Source organism: Grampus griseus, assembly GCF_964374135.1.
Source record: "Grampus griseus genome assembly, chromosome: 7".
In the NCBI taxonomy this organism is placed as follows: Eukaryota; Metazoa; Chordata; class Mammalia; order Artiodactyla; family Delphinidae; genus Grampus; species Grampus griseus.
In genome coordinates this window covers 112,542,851-112,567,217 of record NC_139001.1, presented here as the reverse complement: position 1 = coordinate 112,567,217, position 24,367 = coordinate 112,542,851, and the positions used below count along the sequence as shown (strand labels likewise).

At 40.7% G+C, this 24,367-nt stretch overlaps 1 protein-coding gene across 1 annotated transcript in view; it reads left to right on the top strand.

Annotated features, from left to right (window-relative positions):
- The window catches only part of OCA2 (OCA2 melanosomal transmembrane protein), a 255,523-nt gene extending 232,474 nt beyond the window's left edge, over nucleotides 1–23,049 (top strand). Inside the window, exons 23-24 of the mRNA XM_082658969.1 lie at nucleotides 21,666–21,759; nucleotides 22,713–23,049. Of these exons, the coding sequence (XP_082515095.1) occupies nucleotides 21,666–21,759; nucleotides 22,713–22,797 (179 nt within the window). The 3' untranslated portion in view covers nucleotides 22,798–23,049. The remainder of the gene's footprint in view (nucleotides 1–21,665; nucleotides 21,760–22,712) is intronic.
- The last annotated feature ends 1,318 nt before the right edge of the window (nucleotides 23,050–24,367 follow it).

Here is a 24,367-nt window from a genome sequence, read left to right as displayed (position 1 = left end):
ACCTTATTGAGTATCTTCTATACCCTGGCATTGTCCTTCAGAGTGGGGAGACAGTCACCTAAACTAAGATTATAACATAAACGTATCCTCTCATTGCCACGTGCATAGAGTGCTCAGGGGGTACCAGGGAGACTGGGGGAAAGTCAGGAATGACTCTGCAGAGGGGAAGTTTTGAGCTGGGTCTCAAAGGATGAGAAGCCTCCTGGGCTAGTTCAGATTCTCCCAGAACATGTAGAATGAATATGGAGGAGATTTGTTCTATAAATTGGGTGTGACTCACTAAATAGTTTGAAACAAAAAGTCTTTCCTGGTCTGCTCTCAGTACCTTTTGGTTGCTCTTTTTACTAAGAGCTAAGAACAATTCAAATAAGTCTTAAGAAAAATCTGCCTTAGCCTGGGTGTCCTAGAAGGCAGAGGTTGAGGCAAGTTTGCATGCTGAAGATTTATTGGGACATGTACTCCTAAGGCAGGAAGACTGAGGGAGGAAGTGAGGTAAGGCAGTGAAGGAGAGAAAGCAAATACATGGTACATTACAAAGCTAGTAACAGCTTCAAAAGAAATCAAAGCCAATTTTTAGTTAGGTGGGGATGGGACATTTTCTAGATGGTTCCTGAAGAACAGAAAAGCTAAGTGAAATCTCTTAGTGCCTTTGTAGAGTGTGCAGTGAAGTGGGTTATGCTGCAGAACCAATGAGAGAAAAGCTTCAGAGACATGCTGGGCCTTTGCAGACTACACTGAAGAGGGGACAGGGCAGAGAGCCACCTTTTGAAGGGTGGACAGCCAGGACAGAACTTCAGAGAGAATCTTCAGCAATCAGCAGGTTATAAACCTGTTAGAAAATTGATAACTCAGCTATATAACCAGAAACCCATAATCTTCCTTTGCTCATATCTCTGTTTCAGAGAACTCCTCATCCCACCCTCAAAACATTTGCAGCTGGTGGGAAATTGAATTCAACTTAAGGTGAAACAAAGCCAGGTCCAGCTCAGCAACAGATTAGATTGGCTCCATGCCCTGCACTGACAGCCAGGCACAAATGGGGATGCGCTCTTCAGTGTGTGTGTGTATGTGCAAATATTATACTTTTGTCTCAGTAGTTCTTTACATAAATTGTTCAGCATACCACTACCTTTGTAAAGAACACCTACAAAAACCCTGCAGATAACCTCATACTTACTGTTGAAATACTGAATGTTTGTCCCCTAAGATTGGGAACAAGGCAAGGATGTCTGCTCTCACCTCTCTTATTCAGCATAGTGCTGGAAAATCTACCTAGTGCAATAAGGCAAGAAAAGGAAATAAAAGGTATACAGATTAGAAAGGAAGAAATAAAATGGTTCCTACTATAGATGACATGATTGTCTTGGTGGATATCAAGGAATCTATTTTTTAAAAAATCAGAAAACCATATAACTAATATGTGAGCTCAGCAAGGTCACTGGATACAAGATAGACATACAAAAATCAATTTTAGCAATGAACACATGGATACCACAATTAAATATACAATACTATTTAGAATCACTCAAAAAATTAAATACTGAAGCTGAAATTACAATATGCTTATAAAAGAAATTAATGAAGATCCAAATAATTGGGAAGACATACAGTGTTCATGGATTGGAAGGCTCCACATAGTAAAGATGTAAACTGTCCCCAAATTAATATTTAGGTTTAACGTAATTCCTACCAAAATCTTAGTAAGATTTTTTGTTTATATCTATGTCTATAGAATTTATAAATATACATATGGAATGGAGGACATACAAATTGTAAATAAGCACATGAAAAGATGTTCAGCATTATTAACCATTAAGAAAATGCAAATTAAAACCATGATAAGGGAATTCCTTGGCAGTCCAGTGGTTAAGACTTTGCCTTCCAATGGCAGGGTGGTGCAGGTTTGATTCCTGGTCAGGAACCTAATATCCCACATGCCTGGCAGCCAAACAACCAAAACATAAAAGAGAAGCAATATTGCAACAAATTCAATAAAGACTTTATAAATGGTCCACATCAAAAAAAAAATCTTAAAACCATGATAAGATATCATCACACACATATAAGAATGGCTAAAATAAAAAATAGCAAAAACACCAAATGCTGACAAGAATGTGGAAAAAATGGATCACTCAGACATTGTTGTTGGAAATGTAAAATGGCCATCACTCTGGAAAACAGTTTGGCAATGTCTTAAAAAACTAAACGTGCACCTGCCATAAAACTCAGCAATTACACTTCTAGGAATTTATTCTAGAAAAATAAAAACTTATGTTCATGCCCAAACCTGTACACAAATGTTTATGGAAGCTTTATGTATAATAGCCAAAAAGTAGAAACAAATATGATGTCCTTCAACAATAAATGTTTAAACAAACTGTGATACAATACATCCATACCAGGGAAAGCTACTCAGCAATAAAAAATAAATGAGCTACTGATACAAGTGACAACATGGATGAATTTCCAGAGAATTATGTGGAGTGAAGAAAAGCCAATCTGGAGGAGAGTCCTTCAAGATGGCAGAGGAGTGGGACGTGAAGATCACCTTCCTCTCCACAAGTACATCAAAACTACATCTACATGTGGAACAACTCCTACAGAACACCTACTGCACACTGGCAGAAGACCTCAGACTTCCCAAAAGACACCCTCAGGTGACCTACAGGATGAGGTGGGGCCAAGTCCAATGCTGAACCCCAGGAACTCTGCAAACAAAAGAAGAGAAAGGGGCATTTCTCCCAGTAGCCTCAGGAGCAGCTGATTAACTCTTCACAGTCAACTTGATGTACCCTGCATCTGTGGAATACCTGAATAGACAACGAATCATCCCAAAATTGAGGTGGTGGACTTTGGGAGCAACTGTAGACTTCGGGTTTACTTTCTGCATCTAACTTGTTCCTGGTTTTATGTTTATCTTAGTTTAGTATATAGAGCTTATTACCATTGGTAGATTTGTTTATTGATTTGGTTGCTCCCTTCCTTTATATAAATATATATGTCTTTTTCCCTTTTTCTCTTTTTGTGAGTGTGTATGCTTCTTTCTGTGATTTTGTCTATATAGCTTTGCTTTTGTCATTTGTCCTAGGATTCTGACTGTCCTTTTTTGTTTTTGTTTTTTTAGTATAGTTTTTAGTGCTTGTTATCATTGATGGATTTGTTTTTTGGTTTGGTTGCTTTCTTATTTCCTTCTCTCTTTCTTTAAATTACTTTTGATAATTATTTACTTTTTGATAATTTTTTTATTTTAATAACATTCTTTTCCTCCCTTCCCTCCTTCCTTCCTTCCTTTCTTTTTTCTTTCTTCCTTTCTCTCTTTCTTTCTTTTTCTTTCTTCTTTCTTTCTTTCCTTTTTTCTTTCTTTTTTTCCCTTTTCTTCTGAGCTGAGTGGCTGACAGAGTCTTGGTGCTCCGGCTGGGTGTCAGACCTGAGCCTCAGAGGAGGGAGAGCTGAGTACAGGACATTGGTCCACCAGAGACCTCCCAGCCCCATGTAATATCAAATGGTGAAAACTCTCCCAGAGACCTCTATCTCAACGCTAAGACCCAGCTCCACTCAATGACAAGCAAGCTACAGTGCTGGACACCCTATGGCAAACAACTAGAAAGACAGGAACATAAGCCCACCCATTAGCAGAGAGGCTGCCTAAAATCATAATAAGTTCAGAGACACCCCAAAACACACGACTGGACGTGGTCCTTCCCGCCAGAAAGAGAAGATCCAGCCTCATCCACCAGAACACAGGCACCAGTCCCCACCATCAGGAAGCCTACAGAACACACTGAATCCACCTTACTCACTGAGAGCAGACACCAAAAACAACAGGAACTACAAACAGGAAGCCTGTGAAAAGGAGACCCCAAATACAATAAGTTAAGCAAAATGAGAAGACAGAGAAATACACAGCAGATGAAGGAGCAAGGCAAAAACCTTACCAGACCAAACAAATGAAGAGGAAATAGGCAGTCTACCTGAAAAAGAATTCAGAGTAATGAGATTAAAGATTATCCCAAATCTTGGAAATAGAATGGAGAAAATACAATAAACTTTTAACAAGGACCTAGAAGAACTAAAGAGCAAACAAACAATGATGAACAACATAATAAATGAAATTTAAAATTCTCTAGAAGGAATTAATAGCAGAATAACTGAGGCAGAAGAATGGATAAGTGACCTGGAATATAAAATAGTGGAAATAACTACTGCAGAGCAGAATGTAGAAAAAACAATGAAAAGAACTGAAGACAGTCTCAGAGACCTCTGGGACAACATTAAACGCACCAACATTCAAACTATAGGGGTTCCAGAAGAAGAAGAGAAAGAAAACGGGACTGAGAAAATATTTGAAGAGATTATAGCTGAAAAATTCCCTAATATGGGTAAGGAAATAGTCAATCAAGTCCAGGAAGTGCACAGAGTCCCATACAGGATAAATCCAAGGAGACACATGACTAGACATATACTAATCAAACTATCAAAAATTAAATAAGAGAAAAAATATTAAAAGCACCAAGGGAAAAGCAACAATTAACAAACAAGAGAAAGCCCTTAAGGTTAAAAGCTGATCTTTCAGTAGAAACTCTGCAAGCCAGAAGGGATTGGCAGGACATATTTAAAGTGATGACAGGGAGAAACCTGCAACCAATATTACTCTATCCAGCAAGGATCTCATCCCGATTTGATGGAGAAATTAAAACCTTTACAGAAAAGAAAAAGCTAAGAGAATTCAGCACCACCAAAACAGCTTTACAACAAATGCTAAAGGAACTTCTTTAGGCAGGAAACACAAGAGAAGGAAAAGACCTACAATAACAAACCCCAAACAATTAAGAAAATGGTAATAGGAACATACATATTGATAACTACCTTAGAGGTAAATGGAATAAATGTTCCAACCAAAAGATGTAGACTGGATGAATGGATACAAAGACAAGACCCATATATATGCTGTCTACCAGAGACATACTTCAGACCTAGGGACACATACAGACTAAAAGTGAGGGGATGGAAAGAGATATTCCATGCAAATGGAAATCAAAAGAAAGCTGGAGGGCTTCCCTGGTGGCACAGTGGTTGAGAGTCCGCCTGCTGATGCAGGGGACACGGGTTCATGTCCCAGTCTGGGAAGATCCCACATGCTGTGGAGTGGCTGGGCCTGTGAGCCATGACTGCTGAGTCTGCGTGTCTGGAGCCTGTGCTCCACAAAGGGAGAGGCCACAACAGTGAGAGGCCCACATACCGAAAAAAAAAAAAAAAAAAGAAAGCTGGAGTAGCAATTCTCATATCAGACAAAATACACTTTAAAATAAAGACTATTACAAGAGACTTAGAAGGACATTACATAATGATCAAAAGATCAGTCCAAGAAAAAGATACAACAATTGTAAATATTTATGCACCCAACATAGGAGCACCTCAATACATAAGGCAAATACTAACAGCCAAAAAAGGGGAAATCGACAGTAACATAATCATAGTAGGGGACTTTAACACCCCACTTTCACCAATGGACAGATCATCCAAAATGAAAATAAATAAGGAAAAAAAACTTAAAATGCTATATTAAACAAGACAGACTTAATTGATATTTATAGGACATTCCATCCATAAACAAGAGAATACACTTTCTTCTCAAGTGCTCCTCGAATATTCTCCAGGATAGATCATATCTTGGGTCACAAATTAAACTTTGGTAAATTTAAGAAAATTGAAATCATATCAAGTATCTTTTCCAACCACAACACTATGAGACTAGATATTAATTACAGGAAAAAATCTGTAAAAAATACAAACAAATGGAGGGTAAACAATACACTACTAAACCAAGAGATAATTAAAGAAGTCAAAGAGGAAATAAAAAAATACCTAGAAACAAATGACAATGAATACAAGATGACCCAACACCTATGGGATGCAGCAGAAGCAGTTATAACAGGGAAGTTAATAGCAATGCAATCCTACCTCAGGAAACAAGAAACATCTCAAATAAACAACCTAACCTTACACCTAAAGCAATTAGAGAAAGAAGAACAAAAACCCCAAAAGTCAACAGAAGGCAAGAAATCATAGATATCAGATCAGAAATAAATGAAAAAGAAATGAAAGAAACAATAGCAAAGATCAATAAAACTAAAAGTTGATTCTTTGAGAAAATAAACAAAATTGATAAAACATTAGCAAGACTCCTCAAGAAATAAAAGAAGACTCAAATCAATAGAATTAGAAATGAAAAAGGAGAAGTAACAACTGACACTGCAGAAATACAAAGGATCATGAGAGATTACAACAAGCACCTATATGCCAAAAAAATGGACAACCTGGAAGAAATGGACAAATGCTTAGAAAAGCACAACCTTCTGAGACTGAACCAGGAAGAAATAAAAAATATAAACAAACCAATCACAAGCACTGAAATTCAGACTGTGATTAAAAATCTTCCAACCAACGAAAGCCCAGGACCAGATGGCTTCACAGGCGAATTCTAAAAAACATTTATAGAGAGCTAACACCTATCCTTCTCAAACTCTTCCAAAATATAGCAGAGGGAGGAACACTCCCAAACCCATTCCATTAGGCCACCATCACTCTAATACCAAAACCAGACAAAGATGTCACAAAAAAAGAAAACTACAAGCCAATATCACTGATGAACATAGATGCAAAAATCCTCAACAAAATACTAGCAAACAGAATCCAACAGCACATTAAATGGATCATACACCATGATCAAGTAGGGTTTATCCCAGGAATGCAAGGATTCTTCAATATAAGCAAATCAATCAATGTGATACACCATATTAGCAAATTGAAGGAGAAAAATTATATGATCATCACAATAGATGCAGAAAAACCTTTTGACATACTTCAACACCCATTTATGATAAAAGAAAAAAAACCCTCCAAAACATAGGCATAGAGGGAACTTACCTCAACGTAAGGAAGGCCATATATGACAAACCCACAGCCAACATTGTGCTCAGTGGTGAAAAACTGAAACCATTTCCCCCTAGAGCAGGAAAAAATCCAATGCTGCCCACTCTCACCACTATTATTCAACATAGTTTTGAAAGTTTTAGCCACAGCAATCAGAGAAGAAAAAGAAATAAAATGAATCCAAATTGGAAAAGAAGTAAAATCGTCACTGTTTGCAGTTGACATGATACTATACATAGAAAATCCTAAAGATGCTACCAGAAAACTACTAGAGCTAATCAATGAATTTGGTAAAGCAACTGGATACAACATTAATGCACAGAAGTCTCTTGCGTTCCTATACACTAATGATGAAAAATCTGAAAGAGAAATTACAGAAACACTCCCATTTACCATTGCAACAAAAAGAATAAAATACCTAGGAATAAACCTACCTAAGGAGACAAAAGACCTGTATGCAGAAAATTATAAGACACTGATGAAAGAAATTAAAGATGATACAAATAGATGGAGAGATATACCATGTTCTTGGATTGGAAGAATCAACATTGTGCAAATGACTCTACTACCCAAAGCAATCTACAGATTCAATGCCATCCCTATCAAACTACCAATGGCATTTTTCACAGAACTAGAACAAAAAATTTCACAATTTGTATGGAAACATCAAAGACCCTGCATAGCCAAAGCAATCTTGAGAAAGAAAAGAGGAGCTGGAGTAATCAGGCTCCCTGACTTCAGACTATACTACAAAGCTACAGTAATCAAGACAGTATGGTACTGGCACAAAAACAGAAATATAGATCAATGGAGCAGGATAGAAAGCTCAGAGATAAACTCACACACATATGGTCACCTTATCTATGATAAAGAAGGCAAGAATATACAATGGAGAAGAGACAGCCTCTTCAATAAGTGGTGCTGGGAAAACTGGACAGCTACAGGTAAAAGAATGAAATTAGAACACTCCCTAACACCATACACAAAAATAAACTCAAAATGGATTAATGACCTAAATGTAAGGGCAGACACTATAAAACTCTTAGAGGAAAAAATAGGCACTACACTCTCTTACATAAATCACAGCAAGATCCTTTTGATCCACCTCCTAGAGAAATGGAAATAAAAACAAAAATAAACAAATGGGACCTAATGAAACTTAAAGGCTTTTGCACTGCAAAGGAAACCATAAATAAGATGAAGAGACAAGCCTCAGAATGGGAAAAAATATTTGCAAATGAAGCAACTGGCCAAGGATTAATCTCCAAAATATAGGAGCAGCTCATGCAGCTCAATATCAAAAAAACAAACAACCCAATCCAAAAATGGGCAGAAGACCTAGATAGACTTTTCCCCAAAGAAGATATACATGTTGCCAAAAAACACATGAAAGAATGCTCAACATCACTAATCATTAGAGAAATGCAAATCAAAACTACAATGAGGTATCACCTCACACCGGTCAGAATGGCCATCATCAAAAAAATCTACGAACCATAAATGCTGGAGAGGGTGGGAGAAAACGGAACCCTCTTTCACTGTTGGTGGGAAAGTAAATTGATATAGCCTCTATGGAGAACAGTATGGAAGTTCCTTAGAAAACTAAAAATAGAACTACCATATGACCCAGCAATCCCACTACTGGGCATATACCCTGAGAAAACCATAATTCAAAAAGAATCATGTACCACAATGTTCACTGCAGCACTATTTACAGTAGCCAGGACATGGAAGCAACCTAAGTGTCCATCAACAGATGAATGACTAAAGAAGATGTGGCACATATATACAATGGACTATTACTCAGCCGTAAAAAGAAATTAAATTGAGTTATTTGTAGTGAGGTGGATGGACCTAGAGTCTGTCATACAGAGTGAAGTAAGTCAGATAGAGAAAATCAAATACCATATGCTAAAACATATACATGGAATCTAAAACAAAAAAAAGGCTCTGAAGAACGTAGGTGCAGGACAGGAGTAATGATACAGACATAGAGGATAGACTTGAGGACCCAGGGAGGGGGAAGGGTAAGCTGGGATAAAGTGAGAGAGTGGCATTGACATGTATACACTACCAAATATAAAATAGATAGCTAGTGGGAAGCAGCTGCATAGCACAGAGAGATCAGCTCTGTGCTTTGTGACCACCTAGAGGAGTGGGATAGGGAGGGCAGTAGGGAGAGGCAAGAGGAAATGGGGATACATGCATACCTATGGTTGATTCACTTTGTTATACAGCAGAACATTGTAAAGCATTTATACTCCAATAAGGATGTTAAAAAATAAAATAAAATAAAATGAGGAAGGTACATTTATAAACAAACAAAAAAAGAAACTCAATATCAAAAAAACAACCCAGGGGACTTTCCTGGTGGTCCAGTGGTTAAGAATCCGCCTTCCAATGCAGGGGATGTGGGTTCAATCCCTGGTCAGGGAACTAAGATCACACATGCTGGGAGGCAACTGAGCCCGTGGGCCACAACTAGAGAGAAGCCTGCACCCCACAACTAGAGAAAAGCCCAGGCACCGCAACAAAGAGCCTGCATGCCACAACAAAAGATCCCACGTGCTGCAACTAAGACCTGATGCAGCCTAAATAAATAAATAACAAAAAAAACCCCAACCCAATCAAAAATGGGCTGAAAACCTAAATAGACATTTCTCCTAAATAGACATGGTCTCCAATACAGATGACCAATGAACACATGAAAAGATGTCCAATATTGCTAATTTTTAGAGAAATACAAATCAAAACCACAATGAAATATCTCCTCACACTAGTCAGAATGGCTATCATCAAAAAGTCTACAAATAATAAATGCTGGGAAGGGTGTGGAGAAAAGTAACCCTCCTACACTGTTGGTGGGAGTGTAAATTGGTACAGTCAGTATGGAAAACTGTATCAATATTCCTTTAAAAACTAAAAGTAAAGCTACCATATGATACAGCAATTGCACCCCTAGAATCTATATATAGAATATATCCAGAAAAGATGAAAACTGTAATTCAAAAAGATACATGCACCACAATGTTCATAGAAGCACTATTTACAATAGCCAAGACATGGATGTGATATATATACATATAATGGTATATTACTCAGCTCTAAAAAAGAATGAAATATTGCCATTTGCAGCAACATGGATGGACCTAGAGAATATCATATTAAGTTAGACAGAGAAACACAAATATTATTTGATATCACTTATATGTTGAATCTAGAAAATAATATAAAATGAATGTATATACAGAAAATAGACTCACACACAAAAAAACATAGAAAACAAACTTATGGTTAAAGGGGAAAGGGAGGAAGTATAAATTAGGAGTATGGGATTAATAGACACAAACTACTATACATAAAATAGATAAGCAACAAGGGTTTATAACACAGGCAAAAATATTCAATATCCTGTAATAACCTATAATGGAAAAACATCTGAAAAAATATAACTAAATCACTTTGCCATACACATGAAACTAACACAGTATTGTAAATAAACTATACTTCAGTAAAAAGTAAAATTAAAAATAAAATAATAAAAATGATAATGAGTACCAAGAAAAGAAAAGAAAAGAAAAAAATAGTCCTTTTTTCCCAGTTAAAATGGCAGGCAGGTATTGCTGAGACCAATAGTATCCCATCATGCTGCAGTGGGTATGAATTCCTCATTGGCAATGGACCACTTGCCAGAAAACGAAAGGCCCTTTCAATTTCATGTTTCACATTGCCAGGGTGAACTGGCTCAGCAGGTTAATTTGTTCCTGAGCACTTCTGGATTCAGCAAAAGGAATGGGGAGATCTTCAAGGATCAGAGTGAGGGAAGGGGTAGCAGCTGGTCCCCCTGGCTGTGTGATGACTTGGGCGGGGTGAGAGGGCTGTGTGGGGACAAAAAGGTAAAGTCAGGAGCTTTGTGGCTCAAACTCTTTCCCTGGAGAGTGAATGAGGCAGAGACATGAGCAAAGGCTAAGCTGACTTCTCTCATGTACGGCCCTTGCTCAGCCTTTGCTCATTTGATTTCTATCCACTTTTTCAGGAAAGTAGAATGGATGGCACTGTGGGGACTACTATTCCGCTTAAACTCTCTCTGCATAGCCTGACCTCCTTCCCCCAGATCCGCTTTTCAGTCATCCCTTTGCATGAGGTCTTTTGGTTTCCTGAAGGCCTTGTAACATGGGAAGCAGAACATTAACTTACTAAGTCTCACTGAGCTCTGTTTCTTTTAAGAATGCTTTCAGCTACAGGTAAGAGAAACCTGATTAACAGAGGCTTACACGTTCAGGGAAATCATCTCTTCTCATATAACAAGAAGCTGAGGGTCAGAGAGCTGGCAAGCATCAGCTTGATGTCTTGTAATATTAGAAGCAGGTCTCCACAATTGGCCTATCCCTCTCATCACAGATGTTTCATGGCTGCATCCAAAGCAGAAAGCATGGAGTAGAACTGGTACCAATACATTTTTATCACGGGGACAAAAGCTATGCCAAAAGGCTCACAAAAAGGTTGCCCCCATGGCTTATTGGTCAGCCAAATGAGACAAGCAGAGTGGATAAGGTACCTAAGCAGGTGGGGTACAGGGAAGCCACAGAGAAGAAGTCTAGCCAGCCAGCACGTCCTACACAAACATTGGAAAAAGATTGTGTCAGCTGTCATAGTGGAAAGAATGCTAGATTTGGATTCAGAAGACCTTGATCAATATCTCAAATCTGCTAAGCTTTGTAACCATGAGCAAACCACTGAACATTTCTATTATATTGATTAGGATGGTTTGGGTTATAAGGAAAGGAAGATACAAAACAAGATGGTGTCAGCAACAGGAAGAGTATCTCCTGTGACAGGCAGTCAGTGGTGGAGCAAGTCTAGAGGTGTCTCAGGGCTTCTTGGTGTCTCCATCTACATGCTCTGCCACCCATCAACGACACTTAGAGCTGGCCCCACACTCGGGCTGGAAACAGCTCCAGGAATCTCATCACCACACAACAATGGATGGTACCCAGAAAAAGTAGCAGGACTACTCTCTTTTGTAAAGTTTTTTCTCAAAATCAGGGAAATCATTACCAGAATTGCCCTCTCCCCCAAGAAGACACCTCACAATGTCTCCTTGACATCAAATAGCTTTGGCTGGCCCACTCATGTTGGTCACTGGCAAGGGGCAGGAATCCATCTGACTGTCCCTGCCCCGTCATCGGTGGGGAGGAGATATAGGGGAGTCAGCTACCTCTGTGTTAAATGACAAATTTCCCATGGCATCTCACAGGATAGTCCTGAGGTTCACTTAAGATTATGAATGTGAGCGTACCATTCAGATGTCAATGGTTGTTTCAGTAGTTTAATAAGATGCTAGCAGGCTTTTGATAGTTCCCCACATGGCATGGGTTCCATGTGGTGGGGAGAAAGAAGTCCTAGGTGTCACTACTCTGGCTCAGGCCACCTGGCCAGTTTCCATTTACAGAGGTGTGAATTAGAAGTTGGGCTGTGCACACAAAGAGCTGCTGCCTGTCTTGGCATGTCTGGGTAATCCTACATGAAAACTAATGTATGGATCTAGAGGCAGAACAAGAACACTTTCCAAAACTATTCTCTGCCGTGCTCTTGATGACCATTTTAAATGTTCATAAAGAACCTTCAATCTAATGTCCTATGTCAACCAATCCAATCTGAGGTAAATAAACCATGCTCTCAGACCAGTGGTAATGTTTCATTTGACAGAAAACATAAAAATTAATTTTATGCACTGGAATTCCCTTTGGAAAGTATTAATAGAACTACCTGCCACTCAGGATATGAACTTGACCAAAAGGAAGCAACAGGTTTTAATGTAGCCGTGTGCTGCCTGGATTACCCACAATCTCTAGACAACTTTGTCAAGGACACCATGCATACTTGGACCTAAAGCATTCTTCATTTTTGTTTGTTTTCTGTGTCCCACAGTAGATATTTAAATTATTTTTAGTTTGTTTTTATCCAAATAATACGTGAATTTGGCAACAAGTAAAATAAAACAGCTCAGATTTGTCAAGGAAATTAACAACCACAATGTGTTCTACAAGCAACAGAAACTACTGGCTTGGTCATAGGTTCACTCCAGCTGGGAAAACCCATCAGCAACATTCATGCTACCCTGACTATGTAAATGCCACACTGCAGGGCCAAGATGTGCACCAGGATCAAGGTCCAATCAAGTCTTCTTCTTTCTTTAAGCAGATGTTTCATCATCTGCTTAAAATCATGTCATTTTAATTTACTTCGAATTTGGTGACAAATTTCATACCATTTTTGTTGAACCTAGTATTTCTAGTTACTTGTTTTCAACGTAAAGAGAGTAAGGAGGAGAAACTCTGGAGCTGAACTGCAGGAATTTGATTCCCAGCTGTGGGATTTTCTAGTTGTATGACTCTGGGAAAGTTTCTAAGGCTCGCTGGGGTTCTAAAATTTCATAAAGATGGCATTAGGTATGTATTTACTCATGTGCTGCTTCTACTCTGCAGAATCCACTTCTATCATTTCTTTGATAAATTCCTCCCTTCCATTTCATTCTGTCCTTTCTGAGATTTTTCTAGTAGTTGAATTTGGGGTTTCCCATATTGAACTTGTGTATATTATTTTTCCTCTGCATTTTCTTCTTTGACTTTTGCCTCCAGACTTGGGGATGTTTCCTCAACTTTATTTTTCAGTCAACCTGTCTATCTATATACATTTATTTAGTTTAGTAATTACGGATTTAGTCATGAGAACATTTTTCCCTCTGGTTTCCCTTTTTTATTACTTTAATTAAGCTTTTACTTTGAGATAGTTGTATATTCACATGCAGTTGTAAGGAATGCTATGAAGAGATCCTATGTACCATTTATCCAGTTTCCCTCAATGGTAATATATTGTGAAACTATACTACAATATCACAGTCAGGATATTGACATTGAAGCAGTCAAGACACAAAACATTTTCATCACTAAAAAAAATCCCTCACATTGCCCTTTTATAGCCACACCCACTTCCTTCCATCCTCACCCCCTACTTAACCCTTGGCAACCACTTACCTATTCTACATTTCTACAACTTTGTCATTTCAAGTATATTATATATTATTATTATTATTATTTTTTTTTTTTTGCGGTACGTGGGCCTCCCACTGCTGTGGCCTCTCCCTTTGTGGAGCACAGGCTCCGGATGTGCAGGCTCAGCGGCCATGGCTCATGGGCCCAGCCGTTCCGCGGCATGTGGGATCTTCCCGGACCGGGGCACGAATCCGTGTCCCCTGCATCGGCAGGCGGACTCTCAACCACTGCACCACCAGGGAAGCCCCAAGTATATTATATAAATGGAATCTTACAGGGTGTAACTTTTGGGATTGGCTTTTGTTTTTCTTTAACATCTTTATTGTAGTATAATTGCTTTACAATTGTTTGTTAGTTTCTGCTGTATAACAAAGTGAATCAGCTGTACATATACATATATCCACATAACTCCTCCCTCTTGCATATCCCTCACACCCTCCTTATCCCACCCCTCTAGGTTGATACAAAGCACGGAGCTGATCTCCCTGTATTCTGTGGCTGCTTCCCACCTGCTATCTATTTTACATTTGGTAGTGTATATGTGACCATGCCATCTCTCACTTCGTCCCAGCTTACCCTTCCTCCTCCCCGTGCCTTCAAATCCATTCTCTACAGCTGCGTTGTTATTCGTGTCCTGCCTCTAGGTTCTTCAGAACCATTTTCTTTTTTGCTTTAGATTCCATATATATGTGTTAGCATACAGTATTTGTCTTTCTCTTTCTGACTTACTTCACTCTGTATGATAGATTCTAGGTCCATCCACCTCACTACAAATAACTCAATTTCATTTCTTTTTATGGCTGAGTAATATTCCATTGTATATATGTGCCACATCTTCTTTATCCATTCATCTGTTGATGGACACTTAGGTTGCTTCTATGTCCTGGATATTGTAAATAGAGCTGCAATGAACATTGTGATACATGACTCTTCTTGAATTATGGTTTTCTCAAGGTATATGCCCAGTAGTGGGATTGCTGGCTTGTATGGTAGTTCTATTTGTAATTTTTTAAGGAAGCTCCATACTGTTCTCCATAGTGGCTGTACCAATTCACATTCCCACCAGCAGTGCAAGAGTGTTCCCTTTTCTCCACACCCTCTCCAGCATTTATTGTTTGTAGATTTTTTGATGATGGCCATTCTGACTGGTGTGAGGTGATACCTCATTGTAGCTTTGATTTGCATTTCTCTAATGATTAGTGATGTTAGGCATCCTTTCATGTGTTTGTTGGCAATCTGTATATCTTCTTTGGAGAAATGTCTATTTAGGTCTTCTGCCCATTTTTGGATTGGGTTGTTTGTTTTCTTGATAATAAACTACATGAGCTGCTTGTACATTTTGGAGATTAATCCTTTGTCAGTTGCTTCATTTGCAAATATTTTCTCCCATTCTGAGGGTTGTCTCTTCATCTTGTTTATGGTTTCCTTTGCTGTGCAAAAGCTACTAAGATTTATTAGGTCCCATTTGTTTATTTTTGTTTTTATTTCCATTCCTCTAGGAGGTGAGTCAAAAAGGATCTTGCTGTGATTTGTCTTGGAGTGTTCTGCCTATGTTTTCCTCTAAGAGTTTTATAGTGTCTAGCCTTACATTTAGGTCTATAATCCATTTTGAGTTTATTTTTGTGTATGGTGTTAGGGAGTGTTTTAATTTCATTATTTTACATGTAGCTGTCCAGTTTTCCCAGCACCACTTATTTAAGAGGCTCTCTTTTCTACATTGAATATTATTGCATCCTTTATCAAAGATAAGGTGACCATATGTGCGTGGGTTTATCTCTGGGCTTTCTATCCTGTTTCATTGATCTATATTTCTGTTTTTGTGCCAGTACCATAGTGTCTTGGTTACTGTAGCTTTGTAGAATAGTCTGAAGTCAAGAAGACTGATTCCTCCAGCTCCATTTTTCTTTCTGAAGATTGCTTTGTTTGTGTTTCCAAACAAATTGTGAATTTTTTTGTTCTAGTTCTGTGAAAAATGCCATTTGTAGTTTGATAGGGATTGCACTGAATCTGTAGATTGCTTTGGGTAGTATAGTCATTTTCACAATGTTGATTCTTCCAATCCAAGAACATGGTATACCTCTCTATCTGTTTGTATCATCTTTAATTTCTTTCATCAGTGTCATAGTTTTCTGCATACAGGTCTTTTGTCTCCTTAGGTAGAATTATCCTAGGTATTTTATTCTTTTTGTTGCAATGGTAAATGGGAGTGTTTCCTTAATTTCTCTTGGTTTCCCCTTTTTGGCTTTTAATATTTTTTCTTTGTATTTAGTTTCTGTTAGTTTGATTAATATGTGTCTTGTCATGTTCCTCCTTGGTTTTATCCTGTACAGGACTCTCTTCCTTTCTTGATCTTGGATGACTATTTCCTTTCCCATGTTAGGGAATTTTTTGACTATAATCTCTTCAATATTTTCTCAGGTCCTTTCTCTTTCTCTTCTTCTTCTGGGACTTATTTGAATGTTGATGCTTTTAATGTTGTGTCCAATGTCTCTGAGACTGTCCTCATTTCTTTTCATTCTTTTTTCTTTATTCTGCTCCATGGCGGTTATTTCCACCGTGCTATCTTCCAGCTCACTTATCCATTCTTCCGCCTCAGTTATTCTGCTATTGATTCCTTCTAGTGTATTTTTCATTTCAGTTATTGTATTGTTCATCTCTGTTTTTTTGTTCTTTAGTTCTAGAGCTTGTATGTTGCTTTCTTATTTTAATTTGTCTTTCTGTCTGCTGTTCTGATTGGGCGATTGCCATTATTCTGTCTTCTGGATCACTTATTTGTTCTTCTGCATTATTTAGCCTGCTCTTCATTGCTTCTAGATTGACTTTTATCTTGGCAATTGTGTTGTCTTATTTGAATGTTTCATCTTTATAGTTTCCATTTCCTTGTTGCACTGATCTGCATTTCTATCGATAATCTTTCTTAAATCTTTTAGCATTTTTATTACCTCCTTTTTGAACTCAGGTTCTAGGAGAATGGAGAGGTCTGTTTCATTGTTTGTTCTTTCAGGGAATTTCTCTTGTTCTTTTATTTATTTATTTGTTTGTTTGTTTATTTTCTTGGCCACACCATGCAGCTTGTGGGATCTTAGTTCCCCGACCAGGGATGAAACCCAGGCCCTCAGCAATGAAAGCACATGGTCCTAACCACTGGACTGCCAGGGAATTCCCTTTTGTTCTTTCAATTGGCAGTAGTTCCTCTGCTTTTTCATCTTAGTTAAATTTCTTTTTTTCTATGAATTTAGGAGAAATAATTGTATACTCTGGTCTTGATGGGCTTTTTTAAATGAAGGAACATCCCTCTGTAGACTGAGTCCAGTTTTTTGGTGTGAGGCCTGTTTTTGCTATGGATGCCTGCCATGTCTTTCCTCAGAGTCTGCTGGCCCTTATCCACTTGATAAGGGGTGTGATTGGTGTAGTGATGCCCAGAGCCTGCACTGGATGTTCGGTGGGGCCTTCTCTTGGCTGTCACAGCCCTGTCAGGGCAGGATCTGTTTTCCAGTTGTTGGAGTAGAAACCCTGAGGGTAGCATTCTATAAGGCTCTATTGCCCTTAAGTGTGTGCTGTATCCACAAGGAGGTGAGCATTGAAGGAAGTGAAGCCTGTGTGGTCACAGCAGGCCTAAGTGCCACCCGTACAGCCATCCACAGGTCTGCCCAGAAACACTGCAAAGTTGCATCCCTTTCTCTGTTTTGTTCATCCCAGACCTAGTGCTAGGCTGTCACTGGTGACCAGGGTGTTGTGACTACTGGAATTGAGGTGGTTGTGCTGCCCCTGGGACCTAGGCTGCCTCTATGGTAGGGCTCTCCCAGGGCCTGTCTGTCACAGATCTATCTCCCACCTGCATTGTGAAAGGTGAGCAGAACTGGAGTGCTCCCACCAGGAAAGGAACCACTGTGTACTCCTCCCCAGGGGCTGTCCACTGAACATGTGTGACTCTGTTGTACCACCCACCACCTGGTACGTGCACCAACAAGGTCCACTGCTGCCAGACCTGCACCTGGAACTACCAGTGCTGTGGCCAAGCTCACAAAGCCTACCACCACCAGAGCCATGCCCTGGTATGAGCATGTTGACCATGGTGTTCCTAGGGGGACCTGCGCCCTGACCTGCATGTGCTGATAATCGGGCTCCTTTGGCCAACCTGTACCCAGCTCTGTGTGTGCTAATGATGGGCTCTGAGTTTTGGCCCAGACTACACTCCAGGGCCTCTAGAGCTAGACCAAATCCTCTCCCAAGGTCCCTCTGTTGAAGCCCAAGTTTCAGAGCCTAGCCACTGTGCACTGTATCATCCCTGCTCAGTTAATGTTCTAGGGTGGGAAGTGTCACGATGTAGCAGCTGTCAGCACCAGTCTCTCCACCCTGATTACTAGCAAGTCAGTACACATGCTCTCCTTGCGAGTAGAGTTCAGCCCCCTCCAGTCCATCTATCTGACCTGGCAGACCTCTGCGAAGAAGCAGGGGGTTCCCAGGGAGAGGGACCACCTGTGTGGTCTTTCCTCTTTCACAACTCCCTCCCAGCGGGACCAGTCCCTTCATGATGCCTTTTTCTTTTTCTGTCCTGCTCAGTTACATGTGAAATTTTCTTGCTGCTTTGGTTGTATAAGAGATTTCTGTCAGCTTTCAGTTGGTTTTCTGTGAAATTTGTTATTCATGTAGATGTATTTTTGATGTGTTTGTGGGGGAAGGCGAGTTCCACATCCTCCTACTCTGCCATCTTGATTGGGAGCAAAGGGAGTATGTTTTCAACCACTAATCCCCAACACAAGAGAAGGAAAGTGTTGCCTGTTATTTTTAGAGGCCACCCAGGTTCCTGAATGTGACCCTGAATCATGTGTGAAGTTCTGTTTTGTCCAGAAGCAGAGGTCTCCACGTTAAGTCCTGGAGTAGCAGTGTTTGTGGTGGCAGAGCAGATGCTGCCCAGTTACTGATGTGTGTGCTCTGTGATAGAGGTCTGCAGGCAGGGCCCTCTGAGGAACATTGGCTTCCCTGTGGTAGCAGACTTGTCAGACCCTGTGAAATAATACCCAGGCAAGATGACTCTGTGTGGAATCTCTCCAGAGCAAGAGTCAGCTTGTTGGCAGGGTGACTGGATGGGCACATTGGTATGTCAGCACCTAGCTGGGACCAGTGCTGCCATAAAATTTGTACATTGCCACCTGCTTGGAACCCTTCAAATGCTCTGCATGGCTGTCGACAGAAAGGCCTCAGGCTTACATCATGCAGCCTGAGCCCTACCCTCTTTGATCTTCCTCTGGAGTCAGAATGCCTGGTTCGAGTCTTGGGCCCACCCACTTCCTAGCACCAACAAGTCAGCATGTTGCCTCTCTGCACCTCAGTTTCTTCATGGGGACACGGGGACCTCAATGCTCAGCCCCCTGAATGTTTGCTCTCTGCCTCTCTGATCTCATGCCCACTGCACATCTCCCACGTGGTGTCATGCCTTGTCTCTCCACTAACAGGCTCCCTGTGAGCCCCTGGAGGATGTGAGCTGATTTCCATGGGGAGTGGCTTACTGGGGTTAGAGGGTGAGCCTGCTTAGGGTTGGGCAGTTAGGAAGAAGCTAATGGAAGTCTGGGGTGGGGGGAAAGTGGGAGCAGAGGCAGATCTCAGAATTGAGATGGAAATCCAGACTCAGTTCTTGCCATAACAAATAGACAAACTTTGGGGATATTTTATCTTACAAGTTCTTGCCTTCTCGGTAAGGATGGCTCAGTTGGGTCCCTGCTTAGAGTCTCACAAGGCCATGATCAAGGTGTCTGCAGGATGTGCTCCCTTCTGGTGGCTCTGAGGATGGGTCTGCTTCCAACCTCACTCAGGTTATTGGCAAATCCAGTTCCTTGGAGCTGTAAGACTGAGTCTCTTTTCCCTAGCTGGCTGTGGCCACTCTAAAGTCTGTCCTGTGCAGGCAGCTTGGGTGTTGGCCTGTCACACCCTCCCCTGCTATGGGGCAGCTGTCCCTCTCTCCTTGGTGATGGGCTTGTCCCTCCTGCCCTCCCACCTCCATTGCCCCCTTCCTAAAACTCTGGATGGGTCCGTACACTTTGAACTACACTGAGGAATAGGGGGACTGTCACAAAATGGGGCATCAGAAACACAGTGACCACAAGCAGATTGGGGCTTGGGCTTGGTGGGCTCGGAGCTCTGGGGAGACGCTGGAGGTTTTTATTGAGCTCTTAACATCTAAAGTCATATTATTGACATGTCAAATATATTTAATCCTTAGAGAAAGCATGTAAATGGATGTGTCATGCTATTTCAGAAGTTTTCACCAAAACCCCCCTAGTCAAACTTTTACATGGAGTAAAGGCAGGGAGAGTGAGATGAGGCTCTTCATGATGCTTTGCGCTGGCAGCATGTGGGCCTGGTGCATAATGACTCCTACCGGATTGGATGCCTGTGTGTTTCAGGAGAGTGTAAGGACTGAGTGGAGAGGGGACATGTGTGCAGCTGAGCACTCACACGACACCTGCAAAGGCCTTTCATGGGTAACGGAAGGGGTGCCATGGTCCTCCTCCATGGAGAAACCTCATAGGTCACATGGCTCTGAGGTTATTTATTCCTCACTTCTCTCTGTGCTCAGTGTTGCAGCATGGAGCTCTGGGCCAATGTAGCACTGAAGGGCACAGCTTCCTTGGTTCTTGCCCTCCTGCTCTGCTGTCCAGTCTTAGAAAGACCAGCCCCTCAGGCCCGTGAGGGCTGTTGGAAGCTACAGATTTGTGTCTCACAGTTCATAGTCCTCGGCAATGCACAATGCCAGAACTGAACTAACTTGGCTGAGCCTGGGTCGTGCACCCATCCCCAAACACTGACCCCTGCGGGGAGGGACTGAAAGATGCCAATGGGCTTCACTAAGTAAATTTACCCTTCCCCGAACCCATCTCTCTGTTGGGGGCTGGGTTTGAGTCACATCCTTCACTGTGAGGCCGCACTTGTGTACGTGTATGCACATAGTTTCCCTGCAGATCATGTGTGCTGTCAAAAAGGCCCAACCAAAGAGGCATTTTATTATCATGGTTGTTTACATCCATCTTTCCATCCACACAAAGAATTTGCTGGTAGGTGTCCAGACCTAGAGTTCTAAGGATGGTGGCTCTCATCTGAGATCCTACTGCTCTGAAGACACATGTTCTCTCCTGTGGATGTTGACCCTACTTACATTTTCCTCTGAAAGATATGTCACCACATCCCACAGTGATTTGCCAATTGTCCTTAACTTTTCCTCTTCCCTATCACATCCAACAGAAGTAGCCCTATTCATAAATGAATTACTATATTTACAAGCAGTGAATTTATTTTCTGTTTGCCAGCAGTAGTTGTATAAAGTATCTGATTTTGAAAGGTTTAAGATCCTCAGGGCACCAAGAACTAAAACGTAGGAGATCCCATTTCTGTCCCTGGAACCCTCAGGGTAGGTGTACCCTTTCTATAGTTTAGAGTCTATATTTGTAAAGTGACAACCAGAAAGGTGAGGAGAAAGTTTATGAAAATATGTCCATTAGCTTCATGGTTTTTTTTTGTTCCTGCAAATATTTGCACAGCAATCACTTTGGTAGTGAACAGTAAAGTAATCATCAATCAAAAGCCTGTGAGATGATCAAAGTATCATAGAACAAAAGAGAACAGGAGCCTACCACCAAGATAAACTGAGATTTTATTTTACTTTTTGAATTTTTATTCTAGGTAATGGGACACTGATTGGAGCATCAGCAAATGTGGTTTGTTCAGGAATTGCAGAGCAGCATGGATATGGATTTTCTTTCATGGAATTTTTCAGGTACTTTAAAAACTCATTTAAAATTTCTGTTTATATTGTCCCTAAACTTACTTTATTAAAAAATCAGGGCTTCCCTGGTGGCTCAGTGGTTGAGAGTCTGCCTGCCGATGCAGGGGACACGGGTTCATGCCCCGGTCCGGGAAGATCCCACATGCCACGGAGCGGCTGGGCCCGTGAGCCATGGCCGCTGAGCCTGCGCATCCAGAGCCTGTGCTCCGCAATGGGAGAGGCCACAACAGTGAGAGGCCTGCGTACCACAAAAAAAAAAAAAAATCAGCCACACATACTGCTAAGCACTAATATAAGCATGTTTTAATAATTAGAGATACATTGATATTTTATGTTGTTGTTCCCTTGAAAATTCCAGTGGGGATTTGTGCCTTGATTGCCCATGATGAGGGTACATAATGAGAGTCTGACATCCCCCTACCGGATTGCCCAGCAAAAAATTTCATGACTGAAGGGACCCAGGAATATTGCAGACTGGGGACAGCCTGGGAGCAGGCACCTCTCAGGAGGACAGTGCAGAGAGGAGGCCCTGGATGGGGGAGAGCAGCTGATGCCAGCTCCTGCAAAGGAGGACCTGCTCTGAGGGAGCCAGGTCCGCTCTGGGGTCCTGGCCCCTACATGCTTGTGTTCATATGGCACCACTGCATTTTGGATGCAGGAACTGGGCAGAATAGACATTGGTGGTGCCTGTAAAATGATGCTGTCAAAATGAACTGACATTCATTTGGGGGATACAATGGGGGATATCTAATGGAGGCACACATCCATATCATCTAGGTTGAACCCAACTTTTGATTTCTAGAAATAAAAGACAGTTACCTTTATGGATATATAAAGCTTGTAAGGCCACATTCTTTTGCAATAACATAATATAATAATAAGTCCAGATCTCACAGTACTATGCAGACACCAGACACCATAATCCACTTCTCTTTGTGTTTCAGGTTGGGCTTCCCAATGATGGTTGTCTCCTGCATGGTTGGGATGTGCTACCTCCTTGTTGCTCATGTCGTTATAGGATGGAATTAGTAGATATACAATGTGTGAAGACTGAGGGAAACTTGACTCATCACCAACATCAGTAGAATACTACCCCAAAACCACTCTTTGGAGAAGAAAAGGTGCTTACCATGGGGGTGCTCTGGAATGGACACCTTTGCTATCCACACTCTTATTTGGGTGAAGCTGGCAAATTGTGGTAAATACAAGATAACTTACACAAGATTCTACCACAGGAAAATATGTATATCTCAAAATACATCTAAGCTATGCTCTGTAGGAAAAGACACAAATTCAATAATTCACTCCAAACGGCTTGTGTTGTTTAAATATCACTTCTCCTGAGGCTATCAATAGTTTTTCTTCATGTAATCACTTTTCATGTTAAAATAATGAGCATTCAAATTGTATACCCTCTTAATGCATACTTTTCTTGGGAAGGGCATACAATTTGTAAGGAAACATTATATGTATTAAAAAAAAATACTGCCCCTTGACAAAGAATTTGTTAGTCTCTTGCTTTTTAGTAGCTTACATTATATAAAATTGCATTTTATTCATTAATGGTTTTCTCTGGAGTTTTTTTTTTTTTTTTTTTTTTTTTTTTGCGGTACGCGGGCCTCTCACTGCTGTGGCCTCTCCCGTTGCGGAGCACAGGCTCCGGACGCGCAGGCTCAGCGGTCATGGCTCACGGGCCCAGCTGCTCCGCAGCATGTGGGATCTTCCCGGACTGGGGCACGAACCCGTGTCCCCTGCATCGGCAGGCAGACTCTCAACCACTGCGCCACCAGGGAAGCCCTCTGTGGAGTTTTTAAGTCATCAGTTAAAAGTCCAGATATTTGACTTGCAAAAATCGTACGTGCTTTTTTAAAATAATATTTTAAATATTTACCAACCTGGATAAATAATCTTCAGTTTTGAAAATGGTGTATGCTATTTCTATCAATTACCCCAAAGTGTGGTCAATACATTCAGCTCTACATACCTGCTGGATTTCAGTGGTGCAGTCAACGCTTACTAAATGCTATTCTTTTGTGGAACATTAAACATAAAGCAAGGACAATGAGAGCAAAGATTAAGAGGGAGCTGGGCTTCAGCTGAGGTCTCATCTGCTCTGCTTGATCAGTACCATGGCTATACCTCAGACAAAAAACCTCTTCTTCAGTTTCGGTCTACTGTGTGTGATACCTTGAGATGAGATGAAGAAAAAGAAGATGTTTACTGGGGACTCTGCTCAGAAGCAGTAGTTGTATAAAGTATCTGATTTTGAAAGGTTTAAGATCCTCAGGGCACCAAGAACTAAAATGTAGGAGATCCCATTTCTGTCCCTGGAACCCTCAGCGTAGGTGTACCCTTTCTATAGTTTAGAGTCTATATTTGTAAAGTGACAACCAGAAAGGTGAGGAGAAAGTTTATGAAAATATGTCCTTTAGCTTCATGAGCTATCTTTGAATTCCTTGTCAGCAAAAGTGACAAAAAAACCCATCTTTGTTTTAAAATCTGGGTTGAGGAATTCACAGAAATTGCATGTGCACCTGACTCACTGCTCGAGTGAAGCCCTCTCTCCCCAGTCTTTCCAGGAAAGGAGCCCTGCCAGCAT